This window comes from Procambarus clarkii, chromosome 67 (genome assembly GCF_040958095.1).
Source record: "Procambarus clarkii isolate CNS0578487 chromosome 67, FALCON_Pclarkii_2.0, whole genome shotgun sequence".
Taxonomy (NCBI): domain Eukaryota; kingdom Metazoa; phylum Arthropoda; class Malacostraca; order Decapoda; family Cambaridae; genus Procambarus; species Procambarus clarkii.
This window is the reverse complement of record NC_091216.1, coordinates 30,691,946-30,708,163: the sequence shown is the minus strand read 5'-3', so window position 1 is coordinate 30,708,163 and position 16,218 is coordinate 30,691,946. Positions and strand designations below refer to the sequence as shown.

Here is a 16,218-nt window from a genome sequence, read left to right as displayed (position 1 = left end):
TTGGAACAGGACGGGGATCGAACCAGCGTCCTGAGTAGCCCCAAATGCGCTGTCCAGTGGTTTATGGCGTGTGCTTCACAGTACCCAGAGAGCAGCTTCGAATCCTCCTCATGGCTTCAACTGATTTTTGTCATTTATACACCACGTTAATGTGATTTCTTTGAGCAGCAATAATAATAATAATAATAATAATAATAATAATAATAAAGATGATAAGGTATAAAAGATGGTAGAGTGTGGCAGTAGAGGAGGGAGACTGGGAGTGTCTGTTGCAGAGGTGTACCAGGCGTGGGCCCCGCCACACCAGGGGTGGTCACCAGGCAGACGATGCAACAATTCCCCTCAATTCACTGAGTCGCTTTGTATCCAAACCTGCCTTAAATATGACTTATGTGACAAAACCCGGCACTTTCTGGTCTTGTGTTGTGGGGACATGGCACAAGGGTGATATTACCTAACGTCTGGTGTTGTGTGATACTACCAGACGTCTGGTGTTGGGTGATATTACCAGACGTCTGGTGTTGGGTGATATTACCTGACGTCTGGTGTTGGGTGATATTACCAGACGTCTGGTGTTGTGTGATATTACCTGACGTCTGGTGTTGGGTGATATTACCTGACGTCTGGTGTTGGGTGATATTACCAGACGTCTGGTGTTGGGTGATATTACCTGACGTCTGGTGTTGGGTGATATTACCTGACGTCTGGTGTTGGGTGATATTACCTGACGTCTGGTGTTGTGTGAGAATAGTTCTTCGTGTCTGTCGTAAAGAAGGATGGAGATGTTATCCTGACAGGACAGACAGGCATCTCACAATGAATGGACAGTGGTCGTCACGACAAGGGAAGACAAACAAGGTGCCGGCGTTGACTCATTACAGCTTCCCATTGTCGGGAACAGGAAGCCTGTTAGGCTTATCGAGGACCCCCAAGGCCACCAACTTCCCTTCCACAGGATGGAACCCATAACGGTTGCCTAACTCCCAGGAACCCATACCGCTAGGGGAAACAGAGGTATCGGGTGCAAGAAAACCTATCCAAACGTTTCCTCTTGGACAGGAATCCCGGACTCATGTTTACTTCCTAAGTATATCCCGTACACATGTTTTATTTCACACATTTCATTATGATAAACACTGGACCTGCTAGTTCCAGTTTGCACTGTTCTATTTTCTTCAAATTAATCCAGGATTTCTCGTCTTATGACACTTTTAAGGGACCTATTTGATAACTCAAGATTCCGTTCAATACTGTCTTTATTTACTGTAGCCTAAGCAAGGGCGTCAACTTTATCATGTTCCTGCAGACTAGTGTGAAAAGGAATCCACAACATTTTTATATTTACCCCTTTGTTAAGTATGGTAAACAATATAACACACTGACACTCAACACCTGTAGGCCCAACCACTTGGGCTGGACGGTAGAGCAACCGTCTCGCTTCATGCAGGTCGGCGTTCAATCCCCGACCAACCAAGTGACTGGGCACCATTCCTTCCCCCCGCCCCATCCCAAATCCTTATCTTGACCCCTTCTAAGGGCTATATAGTGCTAATGGCTTGGCACTACCCCCTGATAGTTCCCTTCCCCTTCAACACGTGTAGGATACGAGAAACATTCCATAGTGACCCCGGACGCAGGTGTCCGAGCAGCAACTCTCAACATTCCTCCCTGCTGACCCTGACATATTACACTGTTTCCAACCATCGCCTCAATCCTGCCTTCCTGAGCCACATCCTCTGAGCCTTGAGCTAAGCGCCACGGAGCGAGGCATCAGTAAGCAACCCGGAATTTCCTTAGATAAAGCAGAAGGCTGTGTCTGTTGCAACCTGTTCTCGCACTTGCTTACGGTCAATATTGGCCTATTTAATAAGTGCATATGTGACATACTAATTGATTGTGAATATTTTAGTTTACCTTGAAAAGCTTCATAGAAAACACCGACCTCACCTAACCTTCTTAGTATGTTAAGATAAGCATCTTATTGCTTGTTAATTACAATTATTACTTAACCTATACCGTTGATAGGTTAAGTAATAATTGTAAATAAGAAGCAATAAGATGCTTATCGTGACATACTAAGAAGGTTAGGTGAGGTCGGTGTTTTCTATGAAGCTTTTCAAGGTAAACTAAAATATTCACAATCAATTAGTATGTCACATATGCACTTATTAAATAAACCAATATTGACCGAAAGCAAGTGCGAGATCGGGTTGCGGCCACACTAGACCTGAGCCCGGGGTGGGCAGCCGGCCGAGGCCCCGCGCCACCAGAGGCCACCAGTGTTGCCTCGTGTTGTTCAATGTGAAACCGTAAAAGATTTTAGACCTGGCCTATTGTACCACCAAGTATGTAACTATTTCATTGAATCTGATGTACTGGACGACATCCTAACAATTTATCCTAAGTTTGCTTGTCCATTTTAACGAACGAAGAACAATTTTATTATTTTTGAGTTACATCTCTTATGAACCCGTCCCTGTCCTTGTGTGGCAGTGCACAATAGAAAGTTGATTTTGAATATTCGTACATTAAAACATTGACTGTAACCATATTATATATGTGCTTCAGCCTACAGTTTAGACCTATTGTCTTATGTATGACCCTCTGTCCTGTGTGACAGTGAATACCAACATTATCCTCACTTTAATAAGACTTAATTGAAATCCTCAGATTAGGCAAAATTGTGATTAAATTTTGTCAATAAAGATGTTAATAATAATAAAAATCATGTTGTTGGTCTGGCTGTTGTGTTCCACGTGTCGGTATGTTGTACTGGAGGAAGACTTTATTGCTGGGCGCTAAGGTGAATGTTTCCTTACAGTGAGGTGCTGAGTGGGTTCATTAGTATTATTATTATTAACATCTTTATTGACAAAATTAATTACAATTTTGCCTAATCTGAGGATTTTGATAGTCTTATTAAAGTGAGGATAATGCTGGTATTCACTGTCACGCAGGACAGAGGGTCATACACAAGACAATAGGTCTAAACTGTAGGCTGAAGCACATATATATCATGGTTACAATCAATGTTTTAATGTATTAGTACTGGCAGCGGGACGACGAGGTGGTAGGTGGGATCACATGGAGGCTCATGTGTAGAATAATGTGTAACATACGACCAGTAATCCCAGTAACATCATTATTGGTGAATCTTGTGTAGGTCTTGTGTTCAATTTTAAATATGTTTATTGGCAGTAAAAAAAATCCCAAAAGAATAGTCAAATAAATCTCAAAAGGAGACAATAAAACACATCCCAGAAGGACAGAAATAGCGCAGACTTTTACTACCCGTCTAAGGTCTTGTGGAGTAGGTCCTAACTTGTTGGAGTCATCTCTGGTCTCTGGTCAATGGTCCACTGTTGGCACGCGTGTCCCCAGTGCCAACAGTGGACCAGTACAGGGACAATGTGCCAGTGCCAACAGTGGACCAGTACAGGGACAATGTGCCAGTGCCAACAGTGGACCAGTACAGGGACAATGTGCCAGTGCCAACAGTGGACCAGTACAGGGACAATGTGCCAGTGCCAACAGTGGACCAGTACAGGGACAATGTGCCAGTGCCAACAGTGGACCAGTACAGGGACAATGTGCCAGTGCCAACAGTGGACCAGTACAGGGACAATGTGCCAGTGCCAACAGTGGACCAGTACAGGGACAATGTGCCAGTGCCAACAGTGGACCAGCACAGTGACAATGTGCCAGTGCCAACAGTGGACCAGTACAGGGACAAGGTTGGGTCGATGACATCCCGTTTTCTATGTCCAATGCTAACATTAAAGAGTCGTATGTGACGTCATGAGGGTCGTGGCAGATGAAGAAGGTCAGATACATCTCAATGGAGCAGTAAACAACACTATTAAGCATACAAGGACTGCATGGCGCCAGCTTACAAATAGCATCAAGCGTAGTTAAGTCGTCTAGTGAACAGTGTGTACTTGATGAGTGGGAGGCCGGGTTGTCAAGGTCGGCTCCGTGACCTTGTCAACAACCACACTACTCTCACACGTCAACAACTACGTCCCAAGTCGGCACATGGTGGACACACGACGTAGATTCAACGTCGATCCAACGTTACTCAAGATTGTTTTGCCTGCTAGGAGGCTATGGAGACCTCTCCTAGTAACCTTCTCCACGGCGTCACTGCTAAACTTGACCCCGCGTCTCCTGATCTCCAGATACACACTCTCGTGAGCCACACTGTAACTGCTGGCAAAATAACATAAGAGTACAGAAATAAGCTTGATAACTTCCTATGTATGTGAGAACATCGGCTCTAACACTACGAGTGGACCTCTGGAGCTGGTACTGACACCTCTCATCTGACCTGGGTAAAACTACGTGATATCTAACGTTGAATCAACGTTTGTAGCGTTGACTGTACGTTGATCCTAAGCTGAATCAACGTTGATAACGTCTGATTCTACGCTGCTCGAGCATATATATATATCAACAGCACAACGTCTCCATAACGTATTTTAAGCGTTACTGGAGCGTTGTAATAAGGTGAGAATAGCACAACACTGCTGGGCCCGGCCACCCGTGTCCCCTAACACTCCTCTCCTCCATCTACCAAGCTGGCGACACGGTCCATTATGGGGCCGTAGGGAGTGTTGTACTACCCACTGGCGCCGACCCAGTCATTTACAACAGTCCTCTTTACTAACAGTCAACAATAAACGATATAGCGCCTTTCTAACTGGCTGTTCAGGAAAAAGGTTTAGGACATGCTAGTTAGAGAACAGCCCAGACCTTCCTCAAACGCAGGACTTGTGTATAAATTGTGTTGATAAGTGTACATATAAGTGATAATACTGACACGCACACAGATCGTAAGATATGTGTGCCCATCACAGCCCGGACCAACCGGGCTGTTATGGGTATGTGGGCCTGTGGGCCGCTCCAAGCAACAGCCTAGTGGACCAAACTCTCACAAGTCAAACCTGGCCTCGGGCCGGGCTTGGGGAGTAGAACTCCCAGAACCCCATCAACCAGGTATATACATTTTCATATTTCCATCATGTTATGCACGCTGGTATCCCACAAAGTATCAGACGCCGTAACGTTGTGACGAGAGGTGAGTGACGTGTGACGAACTGTTGAGTGGTAATGATCAACTGTCAACATGAAGGACGCTCCACGTCGTCACCGGCGCTCACAACATCAACTTTTTAACTGAGAAAGTCATTTGCTTAAGGGGGGAAAAAATACTTAATTATCGTCACTTACAGAACCATTAAGATGCGACCCTCCAGGCTGTTAAGCTCCAAGGTCTCCAGCTTACGGAAGTCACTCACTTGTGTGCTGAGTGCCATCTCCCCCCCCCCTCTCCCACGCCAACCTCTCTCCACACCTGTGAAAGTACTTCAATCACCTGTGGAGTACTCATTAACTACTACACTATGTAGTAGAATAGCTCCCAACCCCTGTCCATGGAGGACACAAGAAATTGTATATATGCTGGTTAGTATTGTATATATGAATGGTCAAGTCTGTGGTCAATAAATACAAATACAAAAAACCTCAACAAATGGCTTCAGCGTGTCTGTGTGCGCGAGGCAGGAGTTTCCAGCGGTGGTTCCTTGTGTCGACCTCTCTGGCTCCGGCACTTCTTAATCATTATTTTGTGCTTCCTTGTTGCTGTTGTGGCTCTCTGTGGCTCTCTGTGGGTCTCGAGGCTCACTGTGGGTCTCGTGGCTCACTGTGGGTCTCAAGGAGAGTGTGCAGTATAAGATGTAATTGTTTGGTAGCAGACATCACGCCACACGCTGTCATAATAGACCAGAGAAAACGTTGTCGAAGACAAATTTTTTTGAATTATTACGAGTTGCTTTACTTGGCGCTCGGGTTTCATTTGGTCGTTTTTGTTCAAAACCTTTCTCTTTCCTCCCCCCCCTACCTCCCTCCCTACACCCCCCTACCGCCGTCCCTTCACCCCCCTACCGCCCTCCCTACACCCCCCTTCCCCCTACTTATCTCCCTCCCCTCATGTCTAAAAAAAAAAAAAAAAAAAAAAAAATGTCTACTTGACAAATATGTATACAGAAGTAGGAACACTGATACTTCATTATGAATATTATTATTATTATTATTTTATTACCATGATATTAACAACAACTTAAACAATTACTCCAATAGTGATTGAGAAGGCCAAGATGGTCTTTAAATTTCCTTAACTCACGACCTGGAGTAATTTGTATAAACTGTTGTGTGTGTTACACTGATACACTTGGTCGCGTTACACCTCTACAACACTTGGTCGCGTAACACCTCTACAACACTTGGTCGCGTAACACCTCTACAACACTTGGTCGCGTAACACTTCTACAACACTTGGTCGTGTAACACCTCTACAACACTTGGTTGCGTAACACCTCTACAACACTTGGTTGCGTAACACCTCTACAACACTTGGTCACGTAACACCTCTACAACACTTGGTCGCGTAACACCTCTACAACACTTGGTCACGTAACACCTCTACAACACTTGGTCACGTAACACCTCTACAACACTTGGTCACGTAACACCTCTACAACACTTGGTCACGTAACACCTCTACAACACTTGGTCACGTAACACCTCTACAACACTTGGTCACGTAACACCTCTACAACACTTGGTCACGTAACACCTCTACAACACTTGGTCACGTAACACCTCTACAACACTTGGTCACGTAACACCTCTACAACACTTGGTCGCGTAACACCTCTACAACACTTGGTCGCGTCTTCAACACTCCTTTACACACTACATGACAACTATGAAGCCAACACCGGTTATATTGCCACATTTGTTCTTGTTTCCCTCGTGAGTCTAAAAAGCATTATAGAAAGCTTGGAATATGTTCAGAGTTGTATGTTATAAGATGGATATGTGATGTTCATAACTTTTTCCAGGGTACATTCTGGGGGTTGCTGTTGTTGAGCTCCATTCATACAAACCCAACCACTTGGGCTGGACGGTAGAGCGGCGGTCTCGCTTCATGCAGGTTGGCGTTCAATCCCCGACCGTCCAAGTGGTTGGGTACTATTTCTTCCCCCCGTCCCATCCCAAATCCTTATCCTAACCCCTTATCCTAACCCCTTCCTAATGCTATATAGTAGTAATGGCTGGCGCTTTCCCCTAATAATTCCCTCCCTCCATGTATACACAAAAACATAGGAATAGAGGAAATTGCAGAAGACCGTTTGGCCCATGCGAGACAGTTCCTATTTATATTACTGCAAACCCACTCCTATATATCTATGTCTAACCGACGCTTGAAACACTCCATCGAAACGCTATGCGTGTTTAGTGGCTTTGCAAGAATGTAAGAACACAAATGTTATGTACTCTCAAAATCCAATGTACCTTCTTGTATATAAATAAATAAATAACAATCTCAGAGCCATTATTTACCCGGTGATCTGTTCTCTAAATTAACAGCCTTATTTTTAAGGGCATACAATTAAATAGACAGACTCACATTGTGAGAAACTGTCCTGTATCTTCACAAACATGTTGCTCAACTCTCTATGCCGTATACGCAACTCTCTATGCCGTATACGCAACTCTCTATGCCGTATACGCAACTCTCTATGCCGTATACGCAACTCTCTATGCCGTATACGCAACTCTCTATGCCGTATACGCAACTCTCTATGCCGTATACGCAACTCTCTATGCCGTATACGCAACTCTCTATGCCGTATACGCATTCTAATTGAAATAGTTTATTATATTCTCAGCGGTCTGTGAGAGTATCCCCCGTTATGCGGGTCCCCCGCTGTGTAATTTATATATATATCAATTCACGTTTTCTTTTGTGTGAACACTGAAAGAAAACGCGCGCTCAAAGATGCGTTACTACAGTACTTGAATTATAAGTGTAATATAATTAATATAGCATACACTAAACCAAACAAGGCAACCTGGCGTAGCCTAACCACATACATCTGTCACTGTTTCCCTACACATGGAGCAGGTCTGAAAACCAATAATGTTTGGGTGTCCGGTGGTGAGATTAACGGAAGAAAGGCGAGTCTGCGGCCCTTGGACCGTCTGGTGCAAGGATCAACAGCTTCTCGTATAATAATTCATACATCATACAATACTGTATAAACTATATACACTCAGAATTCATACAATGAAGAAACTTTCCCAACGTAATTCTTATATTTCAGAAAAAAGGTATAATTTAGCAGTCGACAGAATATCTAATTCACACTCGTCCGCTCTGTTGTTAAGGTCGGGAATTATTGTGACGAAGACAACTGCGCCATATTAAGAAGGTGACTCCGTCGCTGGAGCTCTGTACTGAGGCATTGTTTAACGCGCAACAACAGCTTGATTGAACGATATAATTGATGTAATTGGCCAGTGCGGATGTTGACAATTTGGGAACAGGGAGTGATGAAGAAGAGAGGAAGGGAGGGGGGGGGGAGTAAATAATGGAGGGAGGGAAGGAGATATCTGAGGGGAAAGTGAGGGAAAAAGAGACGGGGGAACGAAGGAAAAGGGATATATGGGAGGTAAAGGAAGGTAGGGAAATGCAATAAGAAGGATGATAGGGAGAGAGAGTAGCTGGAAATTCATATTGACTAACCTCTGAGTCCCATGGTTTTGTGATCACAGGAACAGTGTTGAAATCTGATCTAAATCACAATTGTATGTTTAGCGTAGCCTACTTATAATATAAGTTTACATCTATATATGGGGAGGTTCTGTAATACAAGAAGTATTAAATACAACAGCGTTATTATAAATGTTAATTTTTCTTATAGATATTTTCCACTGCGTAAATACCTTCCACCATCTAGACTCTAGATGGTGAAGAATTAAAGTAAGAAAGTAAGACTAATTAGACTAAGAAATTAGAAAGTAAGAAATTAGACTAAGAAAATAAAGTCTTTACATTCTATTTTGATATTTCGTTAACAACGTGACATCCTCAGGAATACACACGACACAAAGGACAAAAGTATACTAAGATTACATATATATATATATATATATATATATATATATATATATATATATATATATATATATATATATATATATATATATATATATATAACCAGTCAAATATCAGTTAAAAAGTCAGCAAGTGGAATCAGAATCAGATTCAGAACCAGAACCAGCACCAGAGTTCCTAGAAGCCTCGGCTGAGACCTTCACATATGAGGCCCCAGACTTCGACCTAAGCCCAAGCAAATCAAGCAAGAAAGTGCCCTGCTATGGACTTTACCTCAATCACGGTGGCACTTTCAACGGCATTCGAAGCACAAGAATGGTCATTGCCTTAGAATGCAACAGGATCATCAACCAGCTCAGGACCAGCATTCCTTACCCTGTGTTTGTCCACCACGAGACCGTGGAACATTATGTAGACCTCTGCGCCCTGGAGAGTGAATACATCGACCCTAAATTCGACTTCAAGAGGGGACAAGTGACCTTCCTGGAAGAAGATGAAGACCCGACAGGAACACCAATACCAAAGCTATCATTTGGGAAGTACATGCGAATACCTCCTGGCCAAGACACCACCAAGCAACAGTGAACTTACCTCTCACCACCTCAATAAGGAAGACGCCTCCTCCAAGCCAGACAGACCACCTCAAGTGAACCAGGACGACATCACCCTGCCCCACCACTAGCCTCCTGCCGCCCAAGAAGAACTTAAGCTACAGGCTTTGACTGAAAAAACATCTCCAATCCAAGGTGGACGGGCCACCGAACTTTCAAGCCTCCTCTCTCCACATCCAAATCCTCTTCCAAGAATTTCATCGCCCCATCCTTCTTCCTCCCTCATCCTTTCCAAGCTCTTTGGACATCAAAGCGAAAAGTTAATATTTTAATGAATTTGTAATAATTGCTGTTAGTCTGACTCCCTTAGGCCTAACGATGCTATTTCCTTGCACAGGTGTTCGGGAACGCGTCTGTGGCTCAGTATGTGCTGACCAACAAGGAAGGCGGAGACTTCTTCTCTATCAACTGGGGGTGGGGCTTGGCGGTGACCCTGGCGGTACTGGTGAGCGGCGGGGTCAGCGGAGGTCACGTCAACCCGGCCGTCACCCTGGCCATGGCAGTGTGGGGCAAGCACCCCTGGTGTAAGGTGCCCGTCTACATGGTGGCCCAGTATCTGGGGGCCTTCCTCGCCTCCTCCCTCGTCTACGCCGTCTACCTCAGTGAGTAGTTACCTCAGTGAGGGGTTACCTCAGTGAGGGGTTACCTCAGAGAGGGGTTACCTCAGTGAGGGGTTACCTCAGTGAGGGGTTACCTCAGTGAGGGGTTACCTCAGTGAGTGGTTACCTCAGTGAGTGGTTACCTCAGTGAGTGGTTACCTCAGTGAGTGGTTACCTCAGTAAGGGGTTACCTCAATAAGTAGTTACCTCAGTAAGTAGTTACCTCAGTAAGTAGTTACCTCAGTAAGTAGTTACCTCAGTAAGTAGTTACCTCAGTGAGTGGTTACCTCAGTAAGTAGTTACCTAGGTGAGTGGTTACCTCAGTAAGTACTTACCTCAGTAAGTAGTTACCTCAGTAAGTAGTTACCTCAGTGAGTGGTTACCTCAGTAAGTACTTACCTCAGTAAGTACTTACCTCAGTAAGTACTTACCTCAGTAAGTAGTTACCTCAGTAAGTAGTTACCTCAGTAAGTAGTTACCTCAGTAAGTAGTTACCTCAGTAAGTAGTTACCTCAGTGAGTGGTTACCTCAGTAAGTACTTACCTCAGTGAGTAGTTACCTAAGTAAGTAGTTACCTCAGTAAGTAGTTACCTCAGTAAGTAGTTACCTCAGTAAGTAGTTACCTCAGTTCACGTCTCACCGAGTATAGGGACAAGAGGTTACACTAACCTACCTGGACTGGACTGGTGTACAGCCGCATAAATCACACTTTTTAGACATAAATTTAATAACAATTTACAATTTGAATGGTGATATTTATATGAATAGAACAATTGATAAAATATTTCTATCCTCTGCTAGAGTGGTTCCGCCAGACATAGTGGTTTATAATACCTGGCGTCGGCAACACTGAGGATCTCCTCAATGTAGAACTACTGACTTCCCGGGATGCAACCCCTTTCCTCGCGATGGTTCCCGCGGCCCGGTCTCTGGCCAGGCCTCCTGGTTGGTGGTCTGGTCAACCAGACCACCCCACAACAGTTGCCCAACTCCCCGGTACCTATTTACTGCTAGGTGAATAGAAGCACCAGGTGAAAGTAAACGTATCCAACAATTTCCGTTCCGCTCCGTCCGTCATTCGAACGCGGGATCCCCGACTGTGAGTTGAGAACGGAGCCAACTGTATTACTCAGCTTCAGTAAATAATTCCGCGCCGGTTATAATGTACAACCGAAAGTTGTGCTTCCGGCATCACCTCCACCTTATACTGGGTCCTTCTTCGCAATCTTTACAACTTAGTAACAACTTGTCCCACTTGGATTGATCGGTAGAGCGACACCTCGCCTGTTGTCGTGTCCACGTTCGATCCCCGCTGGTCCAAGTGGTTGGGTATTGTTCCTTCCTCCTCGCATCCCAGTCCCTTGTCTTCACGTGTCTTGCAAGTGCTATGTAATCCTACTGGCCTACCGCTCTCTCCTTATAATTACCATTCCCTTCCCTGCGTCAGTAAACACCCCCCAGATGAACCGCTGGTTGATTATAATGTTTTGACTTTCTATTGGTGATAGTTCGTCACGTGGTGGTGGACTCAACGCTAACCTCACAATACACTTCTTCACATACAGTTTGTCTGCCATTGACACTACCAACTCAAGGCTGTTGCAATATTCAAGTTACTTCATTTGCAAACTATCATTATTATCTATTCATAGCAAATCTTGCATATTTTTGTAGAAATCTACAATACCTGGTTGATACCTGGTTGATACCTGCTTGATGGGGTTCTGGGAGTTCTTCTACTCCCCAAGCCCGGCCCGAGGCCAGGCTTGACTTGTGAGAGTTTGGTCCACCAGGCTGTTGCTTGGAGCGGCCCGCAGGCCCACATACCCACCACAGCCCGGTTGGTCCGGCACTCCTTGGAGGAATATAATACCAATATATATGAATATAATGTCAATGTTGACAATTCTTACCTACTCATATGAATGATATAATCCTGTGCTGTGACAATCTTGACTATGATGGCGGAGTATGTGCTCAACACACACTTAACACTATCCTGCCTCTCGTCATATTCAAAACCTAATCTGCCATATATACACAAAACCTAAACCAGTTATGGCCACCAATGTCACTGCTCCTGTAACTTCACCTTTACTACCATACTGACCCCTTGCACTGACGGGAATCAAACAACGCTGTATCCGAATCAAAGCTACAGAGTCAAGTGTAAATAATGAGCTTGAGAAAGAGCAAGACGCTAGAATGTGATCATTGTTGTGATGCAACACAATTCTCAACTCTACAACCCCTGACCTTGTTAACATGATTCGAACACAGAGTCATTTGACCCTTCGTGTGATCAAAGGGTTTATAGTGATTGGCCTTTTTCAATATAATGTAAATTAATAAGAGTGCTCCCTACCTGTAATGTGTACACACAGAAACACGCACACACACACACACACACACACACACACACACACACACACACACACACACACACACACACACACACACACTAACAACTGGTGATAACAGTGTTAAGGAATGATAATGGGGAGGCCGGGCGTGGTCCTCGGAGCACCGGACAAGTGCCAGTACCTGAGGGTGTCCTCTCTCCGTGACAGACGCTCTGGACGCCTACGAGCCGGAGCGGACCATGGCCACGGCGGGCATCTGGGCCACCTACCCGGGGGTCATCACCAACATCAACGGCACCGTTGTCACTGACTACCTCTCCAACGGTAATGGCTTCGGCGATCAGGTAGGTCCTGTTCTCGTGTCTTCTGTTGATCATAAACAGCGGGAGACGCGCTTCTGTTCTACTGTTGCCTGTTGGTAATAGCTGCCATGTGCCTCTTCTTCTATAAATTGTAAATCACAAATTCACTTTAATTCAGACAATATGTACTTTAATGCAGACAAAGTACATATTAATGTGTAAAAAATGCACTTTCTTCATCTCCTACAAAATACATTTCAGTGCCAGTAAATGTAAGAGTTTAAGTCTTGGGAAAGACTGCGACCATCCGCTCAATTCCGTTGTTATTGATAAACTTGTTCGTGAAATAATCAAATTATAAAAACTGAACTACCCAAAGTTCTGGCTCCTTGCCTTAATGCTTACAGGTGTTAACGGTAGAAACACTAACGGTTCTGTATATTTATTATGCACCCCATACCCATCCTGTGGGTGGTGGTGGACCCGATACCCATCCTGTGGGTGGTGGTGGACCCGATACCCATCCTGTGGGTGGTGGTGGACCCCATACCCATCCTGTGGGTGGTGGTGGACCCCATACCCATCCTGTGGGTGGTGGTGGACCCCATACCCATCCTGTGGGTGGTGGTGGACCCCATACCCATCCTGTGGGTGGTGGTGGACTCCATACCCATCCTGTAGGTGGTGGTGGACTCCATACCCATCCCGTAGGTGGTGGTGGACCCCATACCCATCCCGTAGGTGGTGGTGGACCCTATACTCATGCTGTGGGTGGTGGTGGACCCCATACCCATCCTGTGGGTGATGGTGGACTCCATACCCATCCTGTGGGTGGTGGTGGACTCCATACCCATCCTGTGGGTGGTGGTGATGAACCCCATACCCATCCTGTGGGTGGTGGTGGACCCCATACCCATCCTGTGGGTGGTGGTGGACTCCATACCCATCCTGTGGGTGGTGGTGGATCTCATATTCATCCTGTGGGTGGTGGTGGACCTCATACCCATCCTGTGGGTGGTGGTGGACCCCATACCCATCCTGTGGGTGGTGGTGGACCCTATACCCATCCTGTGGGTGGTGGTGGACCCCATACCCATCCTGTGGGTGGTGGTGGACCCCATACCCATCCTGTGGGTGGTGGTGGACCCTATACCCATCCTGTGGGTGGTGGTGGACCCCATACCCATCCTGTGGGTGGTGGTGGACCCCATACCCATCCTGTGGGCGGTGGTGGACCCCATACCCATCCTGTGGTTAGTGGTGATAAAGGGTACAGAGACACATATGGGTTCAGACATTCAACCCCAAAATTAATTTAGCTTTAGCAAGTTACACTCTTGATAAGCCAGTTAGTTTACAGTCCATCTTTACAGCATAATGGTTTAAGAACAGGACCATAACAATTTCTAAGCTAAGCAATTTACACGTGATGAGCTACATGTAATCTTAATTATCAATGTGCTGCTACAACGTGACCTGGCGCAGGTGACAGCACCTGGGTGGCGCGCAAGAGCCTTACCTTACTGGTCATAAATGCTCACCACAACATAAACCCAAGAGTGACAATGCTTATCTTCAAGGCTCTTCAGAATGAAGGTAGATTAAAAGAGTCAAAGGTACACCTTATTGTGAGGTGAAGAACAAGGGGGAAGTATGAGCTGTACAGTTGGCATGGAAGACCTCAACAACGTGATATACATATTCTCAATGTGGGGGACAGGAAGCCTGAAGTCTTATCCAGGTCTCCCCTAGGCCAACTACTGACTCTCCCCAGGATGCAAACCACAACAACTTGCTAACTCCCGCCACCTATTTCATTTGCTATTGAACAGATATATTAAGTGAAAGGAAACGTGCTTAATCGTTTCTGTTCGGCAGCAAGAATTGAACCCTGGTTGATAGATTATGAGCCGAGGACGTAGCCCACTGTGCTACAAGATAATGAAACTTGTAACGATAGAATCAATATTACATATTGAAGTATAACAAGAATATTGCTTCTTTTTTATGCAATTACCATAATTATTGCTTTTCTGTCTTTTGTTTCCTTCGTGAGAATGTTAGAGGTGACATCTACCGCCACAAAGGTGCCAGGCACTCCACCCCTGGAGTGTAGCGGGTCTGATACACTCAGCCAGGCACTCCAACCATGGAGTGTAGCGGCTCTGGTACACTCAGCCAGGCACTCCAACCTTGGAGTGTAGTGGGTCTGGTACACTCGGCCAGGCACTCCAACCTTGGTGTGTAGCGGGTCTGATACACTCAGCCAGGCACTCCAACCATGGAGTGTAGCGGGTCTGATACACTCAGCCAGGCACTCCACCCTTGGAGTGTAGCGGGTCTGATACACTCAGCCAGGCACTCCACCCTTGGAGTGTAGCGGGTCTGATACACTCAGCCAGGCACTCCAATCTTGGAGTGTAGCGGGTCTGATACACTCAGCCAGGCACTCCAATCTTGGAGTGTAGCGGGTCTGATACACTCAGCCAGGCACTCCACCCTTGGAGTTTAGCGGGTCTGATACACTCAGCCAGGCAACCTTGGAGTGCGAGGTCACTAAGGTAAACACTAGTGCGATCATCTTGAGTGCGTATACATTGATCTGCCAAATGTTTTACTGAGAGATAGTATCACAACACTTAACACAGAACAGTAATTACAAGACGCCATAAAATATGGTGCTTTGTCTCCATATTCATTATACATTTTGCTATGGCGCTATTTTGGTAACAAGCTAGTGTTTGGGGGGGGGGTGTAACCTAGTCTCCCGTACTGACCCAGTTGTGCTTGCGGGGGTTGAGCTCTGGCTCTTTGGTCCGGCCTCTCAACTGTCAATTAACTGGTGTACAGATTCATGAGCCTACTGGGCTCTATCATATCTACATTTGAAACTTTGTATAGAGTCAGCCTCCACCACATCACAGCCTAATGTATTCCATCTGTTAACTACTCTGATACTGAACAAATTCTTTCTAATGTCTCTGGGGCATCATTTGGGTACTCAGTTTCCACCTGTGTCCCCTTGTTCGTGTCCCACCCGTGCTGAAGAGTTTGTCTTTATCCACCCTGTCAATTCCCCTGAGAATTTTGTAGGTGGTTATCATGTCTCCCCTTACTCTTCTGTTTTCTAGGGACGTGAGGTTCAACTCCGTCAACCTTTCCTCGTAGCTCATACCTCTCAGTTCCGGGACGAGCCTGGTGGCATACCGCTGAATCTTCTCTAACCTTGTCTTGTGTTTAACTAGATATGGACTCTATGCTGTAGCTGCATATTCCAGGATTGGTCTGATATAGGTGGTATACAGGGTCTTGAACGATTCCTTACACAAGTTTCTAAAGGCAGTTCTTATGTTGGCCAATCTAGCATATGCCGCTGATGAT

General features: G+C 45.5%; 1 protein-coding gene across 4 annotated transcripts in view; it reads left to right on the top strand.

The window, feature by feature from the left end:
- LOC123767590 (aquaporin-7) overlaps window positions 1-16,218 on the top strand; it is an 83,237-nt gene that overhangs the window by 51,586 nt on the left and 15,433 nt on the right. For all 4 annotated transcript variants that reach the window (XM_045757351.2, XM_045757350.2, XM_045757349.2 and 1 more), the window contains exons 2-3: window positions 9,911-10,175; window positions 12,743-12,879. In XM_045757351.2, coding sequence (XP_045613307.1) covers window positions 9,911-10,175; window positions 12,743-12,879 — 402 coding nt within the window. The remainder of the gene's footprint in view (window positions 1-9,910; window positions 10,176-12,742; window positions 12,880-16,218) is intronic.